The sequence below is a fragment of the Benincasa hispida genome, chromosome 7 (assembly GCF_027475165.1).
Source record: "Benincasa hispida cultivar pf3 chromosome 7, pf3_genome.v1.1, whole genome shotgun sequence".
Classification (NCBI taxonomy): domain Eukaryota; kingdom Viridiplantae; phylum Streptophyta; class Magnoliopsida; order Cucurbitales; family Cucurbitaceae; genus Benincasa; species Benincasa hispida.
Genome location: NC_143484.1, coordinates 43,591,658 through 43,606,852, shown reverse-complemented (window position 1 = coordinate 43,606,852; position 15,195 = coordinate 43,591,658). Strand labels below are relative to the sequence as shown.

The 15,195-nt window shown below is 33.4% G+C and overlaps 1 protein-coding gene across 1 annotated transcript; it reads right to left on the bottom strand.

Moving 5' to 3' along the window:
• Positions 1 to 8,973: 8,973 nt before the first annotated feature.
• On the bottom strand, positions 8,974 to 12,475 carry MEF22 (mitochondrial editing factor 22). Its single transcript, XM_039037015.2, has 2 exons — positions 12,182 to 12,475; positions 8,974 to 11,138 (listed from the first exon to the last, which is right to left on the bottom strand). Exons 1-2 carry the CDS (start codon positions 12,277 to 12,279, stop codon positions 9,161 to 9,163), a joined length of 2,076 nt encoding a protein of 691 aa, XP_038892943.1. The 5' UTR covers positions 12,280 to 12,475; the 3' UTR covers positions 8,974 to 9,160.
• Between the last annotated feature and the right edge of the window lie 2,720 nt (positions 12,476 to 15,195).

The window sequence follows — 15,195 nt, the reverse complement described above, 5'->3', positions numbered from 1 at the left end:
TTTATTTAAAATACGTAAATTTATGATATTTATTGTTAATAATTAAATTCTCATAAAATTCAAATGTTAAATACCAAACATATAGGATATTTATTGCAAAGTTTAAACAAAGACAAACATTATAACAATTTTAAAAGAAAAATATTAAAAATTCACAAACTCATCCATCCAAAGTAGTCAAACTTTTTTAAAAAAGGATAAAGATATCTATACATTTCTTATTAATATATGTGTTAGGGATGCTAGCTGATTCGGTTTTGTTAGTTTTGGGACCAACCAAGAATCAAACCAAATCAATTGGTTTTACAAAAAATGGATTCAAACCAATATCCAACAAAGAACATAACTAATGGATTGGATTTATTTGGATCGGTTTATTATTGTTTTGGTTCTCAATTTTTGACATTTTATTTTTTTCTTTCAAATTTTTATTTTTATTTCTAATTTTTGTTTGAATGGATCCCTTTTCGCTAATTTAAAATTAAAATTAGGCCTATTTCTTTTTTTATAAACTGAAGTTTGGCACTTTTTCTAAATAAAAAGCATATATACTCCATAATAATCGGTCTTCTTCAAAATAACAAATATATGTTCACCATAATAATTAAAATACTAAAAGATATCTAATTAAGAGTATATATATATTTTGTACGGTTTGGTTTTGATTGGTTTTTCTAATAAAGAACTAATCCAAACCAATATTTTTTGTTTTCTCTCCATACAAACCAAAATGTCTAATTTTATATTAAAAAACCAAACCAAACCATTGGATTAGTTTGGATTTTCAGTTTTTGGGTTTATTGTTGCACTCCTAATATATGTAATTCGATTTGGGATGGATCAACCCAAATTTTTTTAGCAACACGAGACCATCCCAACTCAACAAAAATAGAAAAAATATAACCAACCCAACTCTTAAGAACAAAACTAACCCAACATGACCTTTATAGTTTGAATGGGGTAGTCTGGTTGTCTAGGTTGTCGGATCTTTTGAACACCTCTACCAAATATGTCACCGTTGCTATATATATTTTAAGTTGTAAACTTGAGGAGCATAATGGGAACACATATACCAATAAAATATAATATAATATAATAATAAAATAAATAAATATTAAAATAAATTAAACATAATACATAAATAAACAAAATAAAATAAATTAGCAAAATATAAATAGAAATTTCTAAATTCTCCACTTTGTCCAATTTTCATGGAATTTGTCCAATGTGTGTGTCTTACAATCTCCACCAAATTCATCTATTTATAGACAAAATGGCAAGTAGGAGGATGAGTATTTACAAGACACATGACAACAAACATAGGTGGTAGAGGGAGTGACATTTGCCTTTTGACACTAAGAATGGATATCTATTTTACACATACTTTGTAATATTTATAATATTCCCCTTTAGATACCCATTATATATATATAATATGTCTCGTTAAAACCTTACTAGAAAAAAACTCATTGGAAAAAAAATCCTAATGAAGGAAAAAGAGTATATATTTCATATAATCTAATGCTTTTAAAATAATAAATTATTTTTATTTCCCCTCAAGGAAATATAACTTGAGATCTCTAATGTTATACACCAATTTCTCAAAGGTTGTGGTTGGTAATGATTTTGTAAATAAATCTCTCAAGTTATCATTTGAACAAATTTGTTGTACAGTGATGTCACCATTTTTTTCAAGATCATGAGTGTAAAAAAGTTTTGGTGAAATATGTTTTGTTCTATCTCTTTTAATATATCCTCCTTTGATTTGGGATATGTATGTTGTGTTGTCTTCGTATAATATCGTTGGGAGATTTTTACTAGAAGAGAAACCACATGTTCCACGAATGTGTTGAATCATTAATCTTAACCATACATATTCTCGACTGGCCTTGTGAATTGCAAGATTTTCAGTATGATTTGAGGAAGTGGTTGTTATGGTTTATTTCACTGATTGTCATGATATAGCAATTTCTCCACATGTGAACAGATAATCTGTTTGTGATCTAGCTTTGTGTGGATTAGATAAATATCCAGAATCTGCATAAGCAATTAGATCAAAATTTGATTTATTTGAATAAAACAAACCAATGTCAATCATTTCTCGGAGATAACGGAGTATATGCTTAATTCCGTTCCAACATCTTTTTATTGGAGAAGAACTATACCTTGCTAATAGATTTACTGAAAATGCAATATTTAATCTTATATTATTAGTAAGATACATAAGTGCACCGATTGTACTAAGATAAGGTACTTCAGAACCAAGAAGTTCTTCATTATCATCTTGCGGTCGAAATATATCTTTCGTCGCATCTAGTGAACAAACTTCCATTGGAATGTTTAATGGATGTGCTTTGTCCATATAAAATCTTTTCAAAACTTTTCCTGTATAAGTTGATTGATGAACAAATGTCCCATATGCTAAATACTCAGTTTGCAAGCCAAGACAAAAAAAAAAAAAAAAAAAAAATCCGAGATCTTTCATCTCAAATTCTTTCTTAAGATATTCTATTGCATTTGAAAACTCTTTAGAAGTTTCAATTATATTTAAATCATCAACATATACGGTTATAATAGCAAATCCTTATTGTGCTTTTCTATGAAGCATAAATACTTCATGTGAGGCAAAGAATCAGTATCAGACACGTATCGGATACTAATACTTTCAGATACTTTCCAGATACATATCTGACATGCGATTTGATGTATCTATACTTTCAGATATTTTTTAGATACATATCTGACACGCGATTTGACATATCTATTTATATGCGTACTTTTCTTTAAAAGAAAAAAGACAAGTAACTCATTTAATCTTTTCGAATCTAAAATTAGACAACCTATTTAAAAAGCTCACTACTCGAGTCCAAAACTAAAATAAAAAAAATAAATAATGGACCAAACCCTAGACTAGAATCATCTAATCTCCATCTTCACATTTGAGTCCCCACAAAGTCCACCAAAATATAAACCATTTAGATATCTTCAACAATAAGTTCTTTGTTTATCTTCATACTTCTCTCTCTAATCTTCTTCTTCTTCTGGACAATATGAGTCATTTTTCTATTACATTTTATTAACTATTGTACTTCAACATCTTAGATGTTGCTTTTTTTGTATTGTATTTTAGTGTTTGTATTCTATTTTGTGTTATTGTTATTAACTTGTATGCTAAATTTATCTATATCCTATATTTTTTTAAAGAAAAATAATGTATCTTCAACATATCAGTATCCTCATTTTTTTTAGAAACATATATGTTAAAAAAAATATAAAAAAAATGACGTATCCTTAGACGTATCCGTATCTTAGTTTTTTAGAAATTGACGAATCGCCGTATCCGATCGTATCTGTATCGTGTAGCCGTATCTGTGTCTGTGCTTTATAGGTGCTTTCTTTATATAAACACATTGACATATTGGATTGTTTTGATATCCTTCTTTCAACAATCATTCAGACGATTGTACCACATTCGTCCCGACTATTCAATCCATATATAGAGATCTCTGTAACTTTATTGAATACAATTCCTGAGAATTTGATTTATATGTTTCAAGTATTTTAAATCCTTCTAGGATTCTCATATAAATATCATTATTAAGAAATCTATATAAATATACTATGACTATATCCATAAGATACATATCCAGACTTTCATATATAATCAGACCAATTAAATATCTTAGTGTAATTGCATCCAACACTAGAGAATACGTATCCTTATAATCAATACCAGGTCTTTGTGAAAAACCTGTGCAACTAGTCTTGCTTTATATATTGTGACCTTATTATTTTCATTTTCCCCCCCACAAATACTAATTTGTATACACAGGTTTGACACCTTCTGATGTTTGGACTATTGGTCTAAACGTTTTGAAAGTGAGTTTAATTCTGCTTCGATTGTTTCTTTTTGTTGAAGCCAATCTTTTCTATGTCTACATTCTTCAACAGCTTTTGGTTTAGAATCCTCATTTTTAGATATAATATCAAGAACAACATTATACGCAAAAATATTGTCAATAACTACATGAGTTCGATCCCATCTTTTTTCTGTCATGACATAGTTTATTAAAATCCCATCATTATCTTTATGTATTCAACCTTCTAGTCATGTCATGAATTTCTTCATGGGTATTTATATCTTCAACCAAGTCTTCTTGACTATTAATTATTTTTCATTTTTGATGATTTTTATTTTTGGAACCCACTGGTCTACCACGCTTCTGCCGCATTCTAGACTCATTAGTGACAACTTGCTATGTTGGGATATCAATTTCAATTAAACATTTGTAATTTGTATATATGACTTAGTTACTTTCTTTGCATCTACAAATGCATCTGGTAATTGATTTGCTATATATTGCAAATGAATTATCTTCTGAATTTCAAGTTCACATTGATCTATATGGGGATCCAAATAAGACAATAACAATGCATTTCATGTAATTTTTCAAATTCTTAATTTGTCCCTCTAATGTTGGAAAATTTGTCTCATTAAATTATAATCAACAAATAAAATACATCACCCGTTAGGGGTTCAAGATATTTAATAATTGATGGGGAATTATATCCAATATATATTCCTAATCTCCTTTGAGGATCCATCTTAGTACGTTGTGGTGGAGAAATAGAACATATACTACACATACAAAAATTCTCATATGGAAAATATTTTGCTCATGACCATAAACTAATTGTAATGACGAGTACTTATGATAAGATACTGGTCTAATGCGTACAAGTGATGTTGCATGCAAAACAACATGTCCCCATATAGATGTAGGAAATTTAGCTCTCATAAGCAATGGTCTAGCAATAAACTGCAAACATTTTATGAATGATTCTGTTAAATCATTTTGTATATGAACATGAGCTACATGATATTAACATTTATCCCAATTGACATACAATAATTATCAAAAGCTTGGGGTGTAAATTCACTAACATTAGAAGAATGATCTTAATTGTATAATCAGGAAATTGTACTTTTAAATTAATTATTTGAGCAAGCAATCTTGCAAATGCAAGATTTCGATTTGATAATAAGCACATGTGTGACTATCTACTGGATGCGTCTATTAATACCACAAAATATCTAAATGGTCCACTCAGTGGGTTAATAGGTCCACATATATCACCATTAATTCGTTCTAAAAATGCAGGTGATTTAGTCCCCACTTTGACTGGTGATGGTCTAATGATTAATTTGTCTTGAGAGCAAGCATCACATGATAATTCATTAGATTGAAGAATCTTCTAGCTATTCAATGGTTGTCCATTTGAATTCTCAGTAATTCTTCTCATCATTATAGACCCTGGATGACCTAATTTGTCATGCCAAATTGTAAATATGTTTGGATTCATGAATTTCAAGTCCATTGTTGCATATGTTTCAATTACTCGTATATGAGTGTAATATAATCTAGAAGATAAAGTAGACAACTCTTCCAGTATACGTTTTTCATATGAGACAGTAGATATGATATAAAAATGTTCTATATTATTCTTTCTATTAGTCTCAATATGATAACCATTACAACGTATATCTTTAAAACTAAGTAGATTTTTCTTTGATTGACTAGAGAACAAAGCATTGCCAATTGTAAATTCTGTTCCTCTTTTCAAAATAATATTTGTTTTTCCAAACCCTTCAATTAAGTTTACAGAACCTGATATTGTATTGATTTTTGCTTTTAGCATTATCAGTTTGGAAAAATATTTTCTACTTGTAAGTATTGTATGTGTAGTTGCACTGTCTGCCAGGCAAATCTTCTTTACTCATTTTTTAGTCACCCAACATATGAAAATGATTCAGGTTTCTTTATTAAAAGAAAATAATTACAATAAGAAAAACAACATTTGGAACATACAAAGGTTAACATTTATTAAGAGGAAATAAAAACATGAAGATGAAAAAAAAAACAACATTAAATCTAGATATTTTCAAAGTCAAAGGAAGTAACATCAATTCTGCCGATTGTCTCTTCAAAAGATTCAAAAAAGTCCACCACATCAAAATTTGCTTCCACATTTTTCTCTTTTTCCTTCAAGGATGTTTGATAGAGATCAACTAAGTGTTTTGACGTACAATAGGTACGTGACTAATGCTCAATCATTCCACATTATAAACATTTATTTTCAACACTTTTTGAACTTTTATCTTGGGGAGCTTTTCCTTTGTGATAATCATTTTGTGTGATTTTTTCGAAATTTGAATGATTAGAACGACCACAACGAAAATAATAATTATTTCTTCCTCTGCCACAGTCACAATCTTGACCACGATCACGACCTCAACCACGATTATTATTAAAATTTACAACATTCACTTCAAAGAATGATGTCATTCCGGTTGGTCGAGATTCATGATTTTTCATCAATAACTCGTTATTTTGTTGGGCCACAAGAAGACAGGAAATTAGTTCAGAATATTATTTATAGTCTTTCTCTCGATATTGCTGTTGCAAGAGCATATTCGAGACATGAAATATAGAAAATGTCTTCTCTAACATATCAACATCAGTAATTTTCTCTTCACATAACAACAGTTTCGAACTAATTTTAAATAATGCATAGTTGAATTAAAAAGATAATTTTATAAAATAACGAATTTTAGGAAGAATAATTGTTTTTTATGATTATACCCCGCTTTCAAATTTTTTCACAAGATACATAGATCTTTTAGTGTAAGATACTCCATTTTCAATCCTTCGTAGAGATGATGACGAAGGAATATCATAGTGTTTGCTTTGTCTTGATTGAATGTTGTATTTTATTCTTTAATAATCTCTCCAAGATTTATAGCATCCAAGTGGATTTCGACATTAAGCACCCATGAAAAATAATTATTGTCATTAATATCAAGAGAACAAATTCTAATTTTATGAGATTTGTTATGACAGTACTATCATAAAATATTGTATTTATATTAGAAATTTAATAGATATTAAATATACAAAATAACATTAAATTTATTAATTATGATAAAAAGAAAAAAAATCGACTTACCTTTAGGATCTACCTTCAGCGGGAGAAATGACAGGAGCTCATGTTATGAACTTGAGGAGCATAAAAGAACACAGATACCAATAAAATATAATATTAAAATAAATATAAGATAATGTAATAATAAAATAAATGAATATTAAAATAAATTAAACATAATATATAAATAAAAAATAAATTAGCAAAATATATATATAAGAAATTTGATGTAAGAAGAACAAGGGTTAATTGGGTAATTAGGTAATATTCTAGGTTAATTGCCTTTTTATCCTCACTTGTAGTAAAACCCTATAAATAGGAACTTTCTCCTCTTGTATGAAATACATTATTCATTCTAATAAAAAAAAAATCAACAATCTTGATTCTTGGAGAGAATTCTCCTTTTATCTTTTTTAGACTACATCAATTGGTACCAGAGCGACCACTTGGGCCAAGATTGATTGCCACCGGTGGAAGACCGGAAAACTTTTGGCGATATTGATCACAAGAGGGAGCTTCGTGAGTTGTGCTCGTTGCCAAATAACGCACATCTAATTAGGGGGAATCCTTGAAATTCCAAGAAAGAAAGAAAGAAGAAACCAAAGATTTTTCAAGATTTTGCAAGAATGGACTTTTACGACTAAAGAGGGCATCTAAGAAAAAAATACAACAATTAGTATGAGCAAGAAAATCAAATTTACTTAAAAAAAAAGGTGTTGGAATGCTAACTCAAGTGATTCTGACGAAGAAATTTAACATACTAATTTTTCCCATGCTCGATTTTCTCAAAGAACCTATCATTATCCACATTGAAAATTTAATTCTAGTGATTCTAGTGATTCCGATGATGTATCAAGGGCAGTTTGGGACAGAGTAAGAAGACGACAATATCGGAAAAGGGCCTGAAGATCCAATGAAACCCATTTTTCAAGATATCACCGTAAAGATTGAGAGATAGATGAATTAAAGAATCATCAAGAATGGATTTTGCCAGCCCAAGAAAAATGTTCAATACTCAAAATTACTCTTTTACTTATGAAACACGATCAAGAAAGGTGATTCAAGAGAATCAATGGATGAGTCCTATACCCATCATGAGATTAAAACATATTCAAGAATCCAACAAAATGACTACTTAGATCCGATAGCATTGGAGGAAATAAAGAAAACCAACAATCATTGGAGAAAATGACTCAACATATTGATTAACTATCAATTCATTTGTAAGAGTTTTAAGAACAGATTGATTTCATATACCGAAGAAAAAACTAGTAAAACCCTATTAATAGGAACTTCCCCCTCTTATATGAAAGACATTATCCATTCTAATAAAGGATCAATAATCTTGATTATTGGAGAAACTTTTTCTTTTATCTCTTTTAGGCTACATCAAAGTTTTTCTAAATTCTCCACTTTCTCAAACTTTCACGGAATTTGTCCAATATGTATGTCTTATGAGCTCCACCAAATGACTTTATGTGTAGACTAAATGACAAGTAAGAAGTGATTTACTTGGACATTAAGAATATTTACAAGACACATTGCAACAAACATGGGGTATAGAAGGAGTGACATTTGACTTTTGACACTAAGAATGGATATCTATTTTATAGATAATTTGTAATATTTATAATATAAGTTAAATTTTAAGTTTAATACTTAGATTTTGAAGTTTATATCTATTTGATCATTGAAAGTTTAGAAATCTATTAGACATCGTTAAAGTTCATAGCACAAATTTTGACTAATATTCTAAAAAATAAAAAATACTATTAAAAATTAATTTCAAGTAGTCCACTTACCATACATAATATAGGACTTAGGACTACATAACAAAATACAATTTTTCAAAGATTAAAAATAAAAAACAAAATGGTTACCAAATTCGACCTCAACTTTTAAAATGATAGCAAAATATATTCAATCTTCAAGCACAAGGGAGCTCTTTTCCCTCCAAAATGAAAATCTCAAAGTCAAAGACTTGCAATCTTTAGTAATGCATGTTATCAAGAAGTATTATTAGCTTGTAAATTAATACCATTTTACAGAAAATTTGGATTTTCCTTCCTTTCACATTAAACTCAAGGCAGGTTAGCAGAGAGCCATAGGCCAATATGGAAATCAGTAAATTCAGTACGTGTAAAGTTGAAGAAAATATAAATACCAACACCAGGCTTCACCAAAAATCTCCACATGAACAAACTCCATCTTTGAAATGGTGAAAACGTTTCGCATCTCGAATAATTATTTCCCTATCGACAAGCTTCGATATAAGCTTTATTGCCGAATGACAATTAACGCATGCCCGGAGATTCTTGGTAATTCTAAGTGTAGTTCCAGGAGCAGTACTGATTATACCATAAGCAACTGCTAGCCTCTCACTGTGATTACAAAGAGTTTCCTCAATCTCCTCATGATTCAAGTCATGTAGAACAGATTCCATATGAGGAACATAACCAGCTGCTTTTAATCTTTTCTCTAATCTATCAAGCTCTTCAAAAATTTCCTTTGATCTGGGATGTGATCTATCCCCAACATGAAACGTTTCGAGATTTCCGTTGATCTTGATAGAACTATGACCAAGGTCCTTGTTCAATCCTTTCTGTGTCATCATTAATCGAACATTCGCCACATGAGTCCATAAATGTGCAGAAGCATAGAGGTTTGAGAGTTGCACATGATACCCTGCATTATATGGATCTAATATGAAAAGTTGTTCTGCAGCAATTTCTCCCAACCTTACTTCGCGATGGATCTTGCAAGCACTCAGAAGAGCCCCCCAAACACTAACTCCAGGTTTAACTGGCATGCTCATGATGAAATCGTAAGCTTGATTCAAATAGCCTGCACGTCCTAGAAGATCGACCACGCAAGAGTAATGCTGGTGATGTGGTTCAATCCCGTAGTCTTGCATCTGGTGGAAAAGCTCCCATCCCTCTTTTACAAGACCTGAATTTTTGCAAGCTGTGAGGAGACCAACAAAAGTAACGTCGTTTGGACAAACTCCAGCTTGCTTCATTTCATTGTAATGGTTGATGGCTTCTTGTCCATGACCATGTAATCCATACCCCATAATCATTGCACTCCATAAGACAACGTCTTTAACGACCATTCTATCAAAAACACAACGAGCAAAATATATGCTTCCACATTTTGCATACATATCTACAAGGGACGTGTTTACAAAAGTATCGTCTCTGTACTCACTCTCAGAGATATAATCATCCAACCATCTTGCTAGTTTAAGAGACCCGACTTGGGCACCAGCTAGAATAGCAGACCTCACAGTAACAGAATCAACCCTGATATTCTTGGAAATCATCTCGTGGAATAGCTTGATTGCTTCTTCACCATATCCATTTTTTGCATAGCCAGAAATCATAGCATTCCATAAAATTAAATTCGGTTTTTCCATCTGATTAAAGAAAAATCTGGCAATTTCCACCAGTCCATGTTTTGCATACATAGTAGTCAGTGATATCACTATGTCGGGTTCAAATTCTAGACCCAATTTAGTCACTAAACCATGAATGGACTTTCCTTGTCCCAAATCTTCCACGTCCGTATAAGCTGTCATGACACTAACAAGGACAATCCAATCAAGCTTTACATTACATTGTCTCATTTCTTTGAAAATTTTCAATGCTTCCACGGGATCACCATTCTGAACATACCCCGAAATGATGGAAGTCCACGAAACAACAGTTCTATCATGCAACTTATCAAACACGATCCTAGCAGATGAGGTTTGACCAAATTTAGCATACATTGACACAAGACTATTCTGCACAAAAACATTTGATCCAAAGCCATATTTAAATGTCTGACCATGCATCTGTTTACCTATTCCTTCGACTGACATTCCATCACATGCTTTAAGCACATACAAAAATGTGAAGCAATTCGGGTACACCGGTGACATTTGCATATCCATATACATTCTGATAGCACCTCCAGCAATATTCTTCTGAGTGTAACCCTTTATGATGGCATTCCACAACAAAATATCTGGTTCTACGACTTCACGAAAAGCCTTGTGTGCATAGTTAACATCTCCAAAATGCAAACATGAATTGACAAATTTGATTATCAAGAAACCACACTTGTGTAGTCCAGACACAATTAACTGGACGTATAATTGATCCAAATGCTTCCTACAGGGTGAATTATGATTTAGTTGTGCAAAGAAGATGTGGAAATTGAAGTTGAAAGAAGATTGTCACCATCCATGTGATGTTGGGGTCTCGAAGACAGGGAAAAAAGTTATGATACAAATGAGTTACACCACTATTGTTACTTGTACGTTGGGAAGTTAAAGTTCTCTCGGGCCATAAAAGAGGCTTGGGCCATAAAAGGGGCATAGGAATTACAACATGTATTCGATAAGAAATAAGAATTAATGGAAAAAGTAACTCAGAGGCATTGTGTACAGACATCTTATGTAATACTAGGTATAAGTAAGGTCAATTAGATAGACTCCACGGTTTATTAAAATGCAAACAAGCTTGCCTCTCCGTTTTGTACAACCATAAATTCTAATGAAAGCAAATTGTGGACTAAAATCACAAATTTGAAATTTTGGTGTAATAATCCCATAGTGCTAACAGTAACATCCGGGAATTGCACTAGGAGTGGCCCCATTGGTAAGGGCTTGAAGTCTCTTGGCCATATCAGCTTAGAGGCCCCAAGTTCGAACTTTCGAGTGCCTTGGGCAGGCACAGGCCCCGGATGTAGGGAAGGAAAGCTTCGACCCCCAATTATCAAAAAATAAATAATAATAACATCCAAGAACTACAAACAAAGGGGAAGACTACATTTGATCAGGTGTATCAAACCTAAAATTACTCGCGCTCACCCAAGACAAAGCATCAACTTATCAAATACAAATGTGTTGGAAGCCACAAATCAAATCACACGATGTTCACCTAATCAAAATACTAAATATACTACAGATGTCTAACATCAAATGGTATAAAGCCAGCTGATAATCTCATGGGCTCAATCCTAAACAGCCTAAAAGACAACTATTATTCGATATATTGTAACTATATGTTAATCCATTACTGGCATTTAAACACGGGAAGACCAATAACAATAATGACCAAACCAAAACTTGCTGAGCGAATTCAAACCAAAAACACTGATTATTTCCAATCAAAGAAAAACCCCTAGAAAATGGAAATTGACAGTGGAATACCTCCTCAATGAAGCCTCGTGCGAGGTTATCGCCGACTTTGAAAGAGCTGATGAGAGTGACGACAACGAGAGAGAAAGCGAAAATGAATGCAAAGACATGGGTGGAAGTGCGAGGAACTGCTTAAGCCAGCTCTTTCAAATCTCTGTCTCTCCCGTGAAGGAGTTTTCCGGAGAAGAAAAATCCGATGAAGCTGTGCGATTGCTGCAGCTTGGGGGGAAGCGGTGATGTGGCGACGGCCGGCGAAGTTGGACCCCATAACTGTTGGACCAGAGGAAAATCGTCATCGCTTTTCTCAATTCGAAAACAATTGGGGTTATTAGAGGAAATTGTACGGATGACCCAATTTTTTTTTTTTTGTCCAAAATGTCAAATGACTCATTTTTAAAATATAATGTCAATTGATCCTATGCTTACGTCATCATGGGATGAGATTACAAAAATGTCCCTCTAGTCTATACGAGTGCGCTCAAACTCAATGGTCGTCCCACTCTGCTCAAAATTAGGGAAAATTGTACGTGCAAGTGTCGTTCATCTCGCTCTGCAAAACCATCGTCCATTTATTGCCGTAATCGAAGTTCTCTACGGGATTAGTGATTAATTTTTGTCTTCCATGTTGTGTTGTGTCTTTTTAGGTTGGTTTCGTTTGATCGGTCGTCACGTTCATAACTGGTTTGGGGGTTTAATCGGTCGCGTCTCTTTTTTATTTTGGGTTTCGATGTGTTCTATATTGGTTGAGGACGAAGAAGATATAGTTAGAGTCAGACAAGTTAGTGGACGAGTTTTGTGAGAGCGAGATGGGATAAAATGATTCGAGTGAAAGCAAGATGGGCTAGAGCGAGATGGGATAGAGCGATTCGAGCGAAAGTGAGATGGGCTAGAGCGAGACGAGCGAAAGCGAGATGTGCTAGAGCGAGATTAGCGAGAGATAGTGAGAGCTAGCGAGATTATTAGCGAGATTAGCGAGACTTTAACAGTATATTTTGATTTTTTTAGTACGAACCTGTTAACTGTTGAATGTTCATACAATGCATGAGTAATTTAAGATGTCAAAATCTTTGAAAATTCGTGAAGTTGATAGGTTTCCCGGGCAAGTAACTTGCCTGGCCCACGTTGCCAATGCAAACAAGATTGTAAAGCAGAAGCTTACCGGAAGGCAGTTAGAGATGTTCAAGAAGAACAGTTTTTGGTCGCTTTCTAAACATTGAACTTGTATTCAACAGCCCATTAATCCACCATATGCTATTGAGGAAAGTGAAGAAGTCAGGAATGGACTCAATTAGTTTCTTTATCAGAGGAAAGGTCGTCACATTTTCGAAGGACGACTTTTTATTGATCACTAGTTTGTGGCGGTCTCCTATGTGAGTTGGATGGAGTGAGGAGTCCTCACAAGAACTTTTTACGAGGTACTTTGGTAGTCAGTCGACCTCAGATGCATTCCACTTGAATTTACTTGAAGAAGAATACAAAAAATTGGTATTTGAAAATGATGATGATGTTGTGAAAATTACCCTACTATATTATACAGAGGTTGCAATGATGGGTAAAAACAAGCAAAAGAATGTTGTAGATCGTACTCTATTTGACGATGTTGAAGACATAGACTACTACAACAATCTTGATTGGGGTACAATTATTTGGCAGAGGACACTCCACGCCCTGAAGACCGCACTTAATGACAAGGTTGGTTTATACAAGGAGAGGGTGAGGGGAAATAAAAATTATGTTGTGAAGTACTCACTCCGTGGATTTCCCCAAGCATTCCAGGCAGATGTTCCTTAACTTAACTTTATCTTTGGTTTAACATTAACATAGTTAAAAATTTGAGTTGTTTAGATTTAGGTGTGGACGTACGAGATCCTTTCGTCAATAGTAGGGAACGTTGCCACTCGAAAGAGCAAGGTAGCCATTCCTCGTATATTATGGTGGTTATGCTCCCACTCGGTGTCATTCAAAGCACTCGAGAGAGACATTTTTTAGTCTTAAAATGTAAGTGTAATCTATGTAGCCATAGTATGTTTATTCGGTAGTTAAATGTACACTAACCATCTTACTGGGTTCCTTAATGCAGACAAAAGTTAAAGAGGGTATTGTCATGTCCGATACTGAGAAGTAGTTTCGGGACACCCCAATTGATAGATGAGCCGTAAGACAAGCACACTCCGAGAGAGTTTATGGAGCTCTAGTAGTTCAAATAGTGACAGTAGTTCAAAAGGTGGGGAAGGTGAACAACATGGTAATTTAGAAGGTGGAGTGAGGGATGACGAATCTGATGGGGACCAAAACATCCACTAGCCTACTTACACCCCCAGTGAGGATATATTTCATGATGTGCTAGTGAGTGACGTACGTCTTGAGCCTGAGGAGGAGTGTTCTGTCCCGGAGGTTCCGGGCCTCAGGGAGGGAGGCAATGTTGATCTTGGTATATATGCGTACCTGCGGAGCATTGACAGCTCAATATCGAGCTTGGATGCCCGTGTATCGAACCTAGAAACGGACATGAGAAACATGAAAGCACAATTGTCAACTATTTTGTCTCTATTACAGTGTATGAAAGGTTCCATGGTGTTTGAGTCGACAAGGTCTCCCACTCCACAGACTGGCCATGATGCCACTATGTCCCCCATCCCGACTGTACGTAGGTCACCTACCCCACCTGTACGTAGGTCACCTAACCCCACCTCCACCTAAGTCACCGATCCCACCTCCACCTTCATCTGTACAGCTTGATATCACGATCTCCTCTAACACCCTACATCTCGATTCACAGGTATGATCATTATGTGATTCAAAAATTTCTTTCTTCATATTTTTTATTCAGCATGTTCAGCATTTTGTTATATTTCTGTAGGTTATGGTCAAGAGTAGAAAAACAACACGTAAGAGGAAGGTCGTTGATAAGTACACACCTTCCGTTGAACCAAAAAAGAAAATAACAAAAGAGAAGGAAGTTAAGGTTCAACTTCCTTTGGATCGTCCAAATATTAAGTACCCTCTCCCTGGGGTACCTATGATAC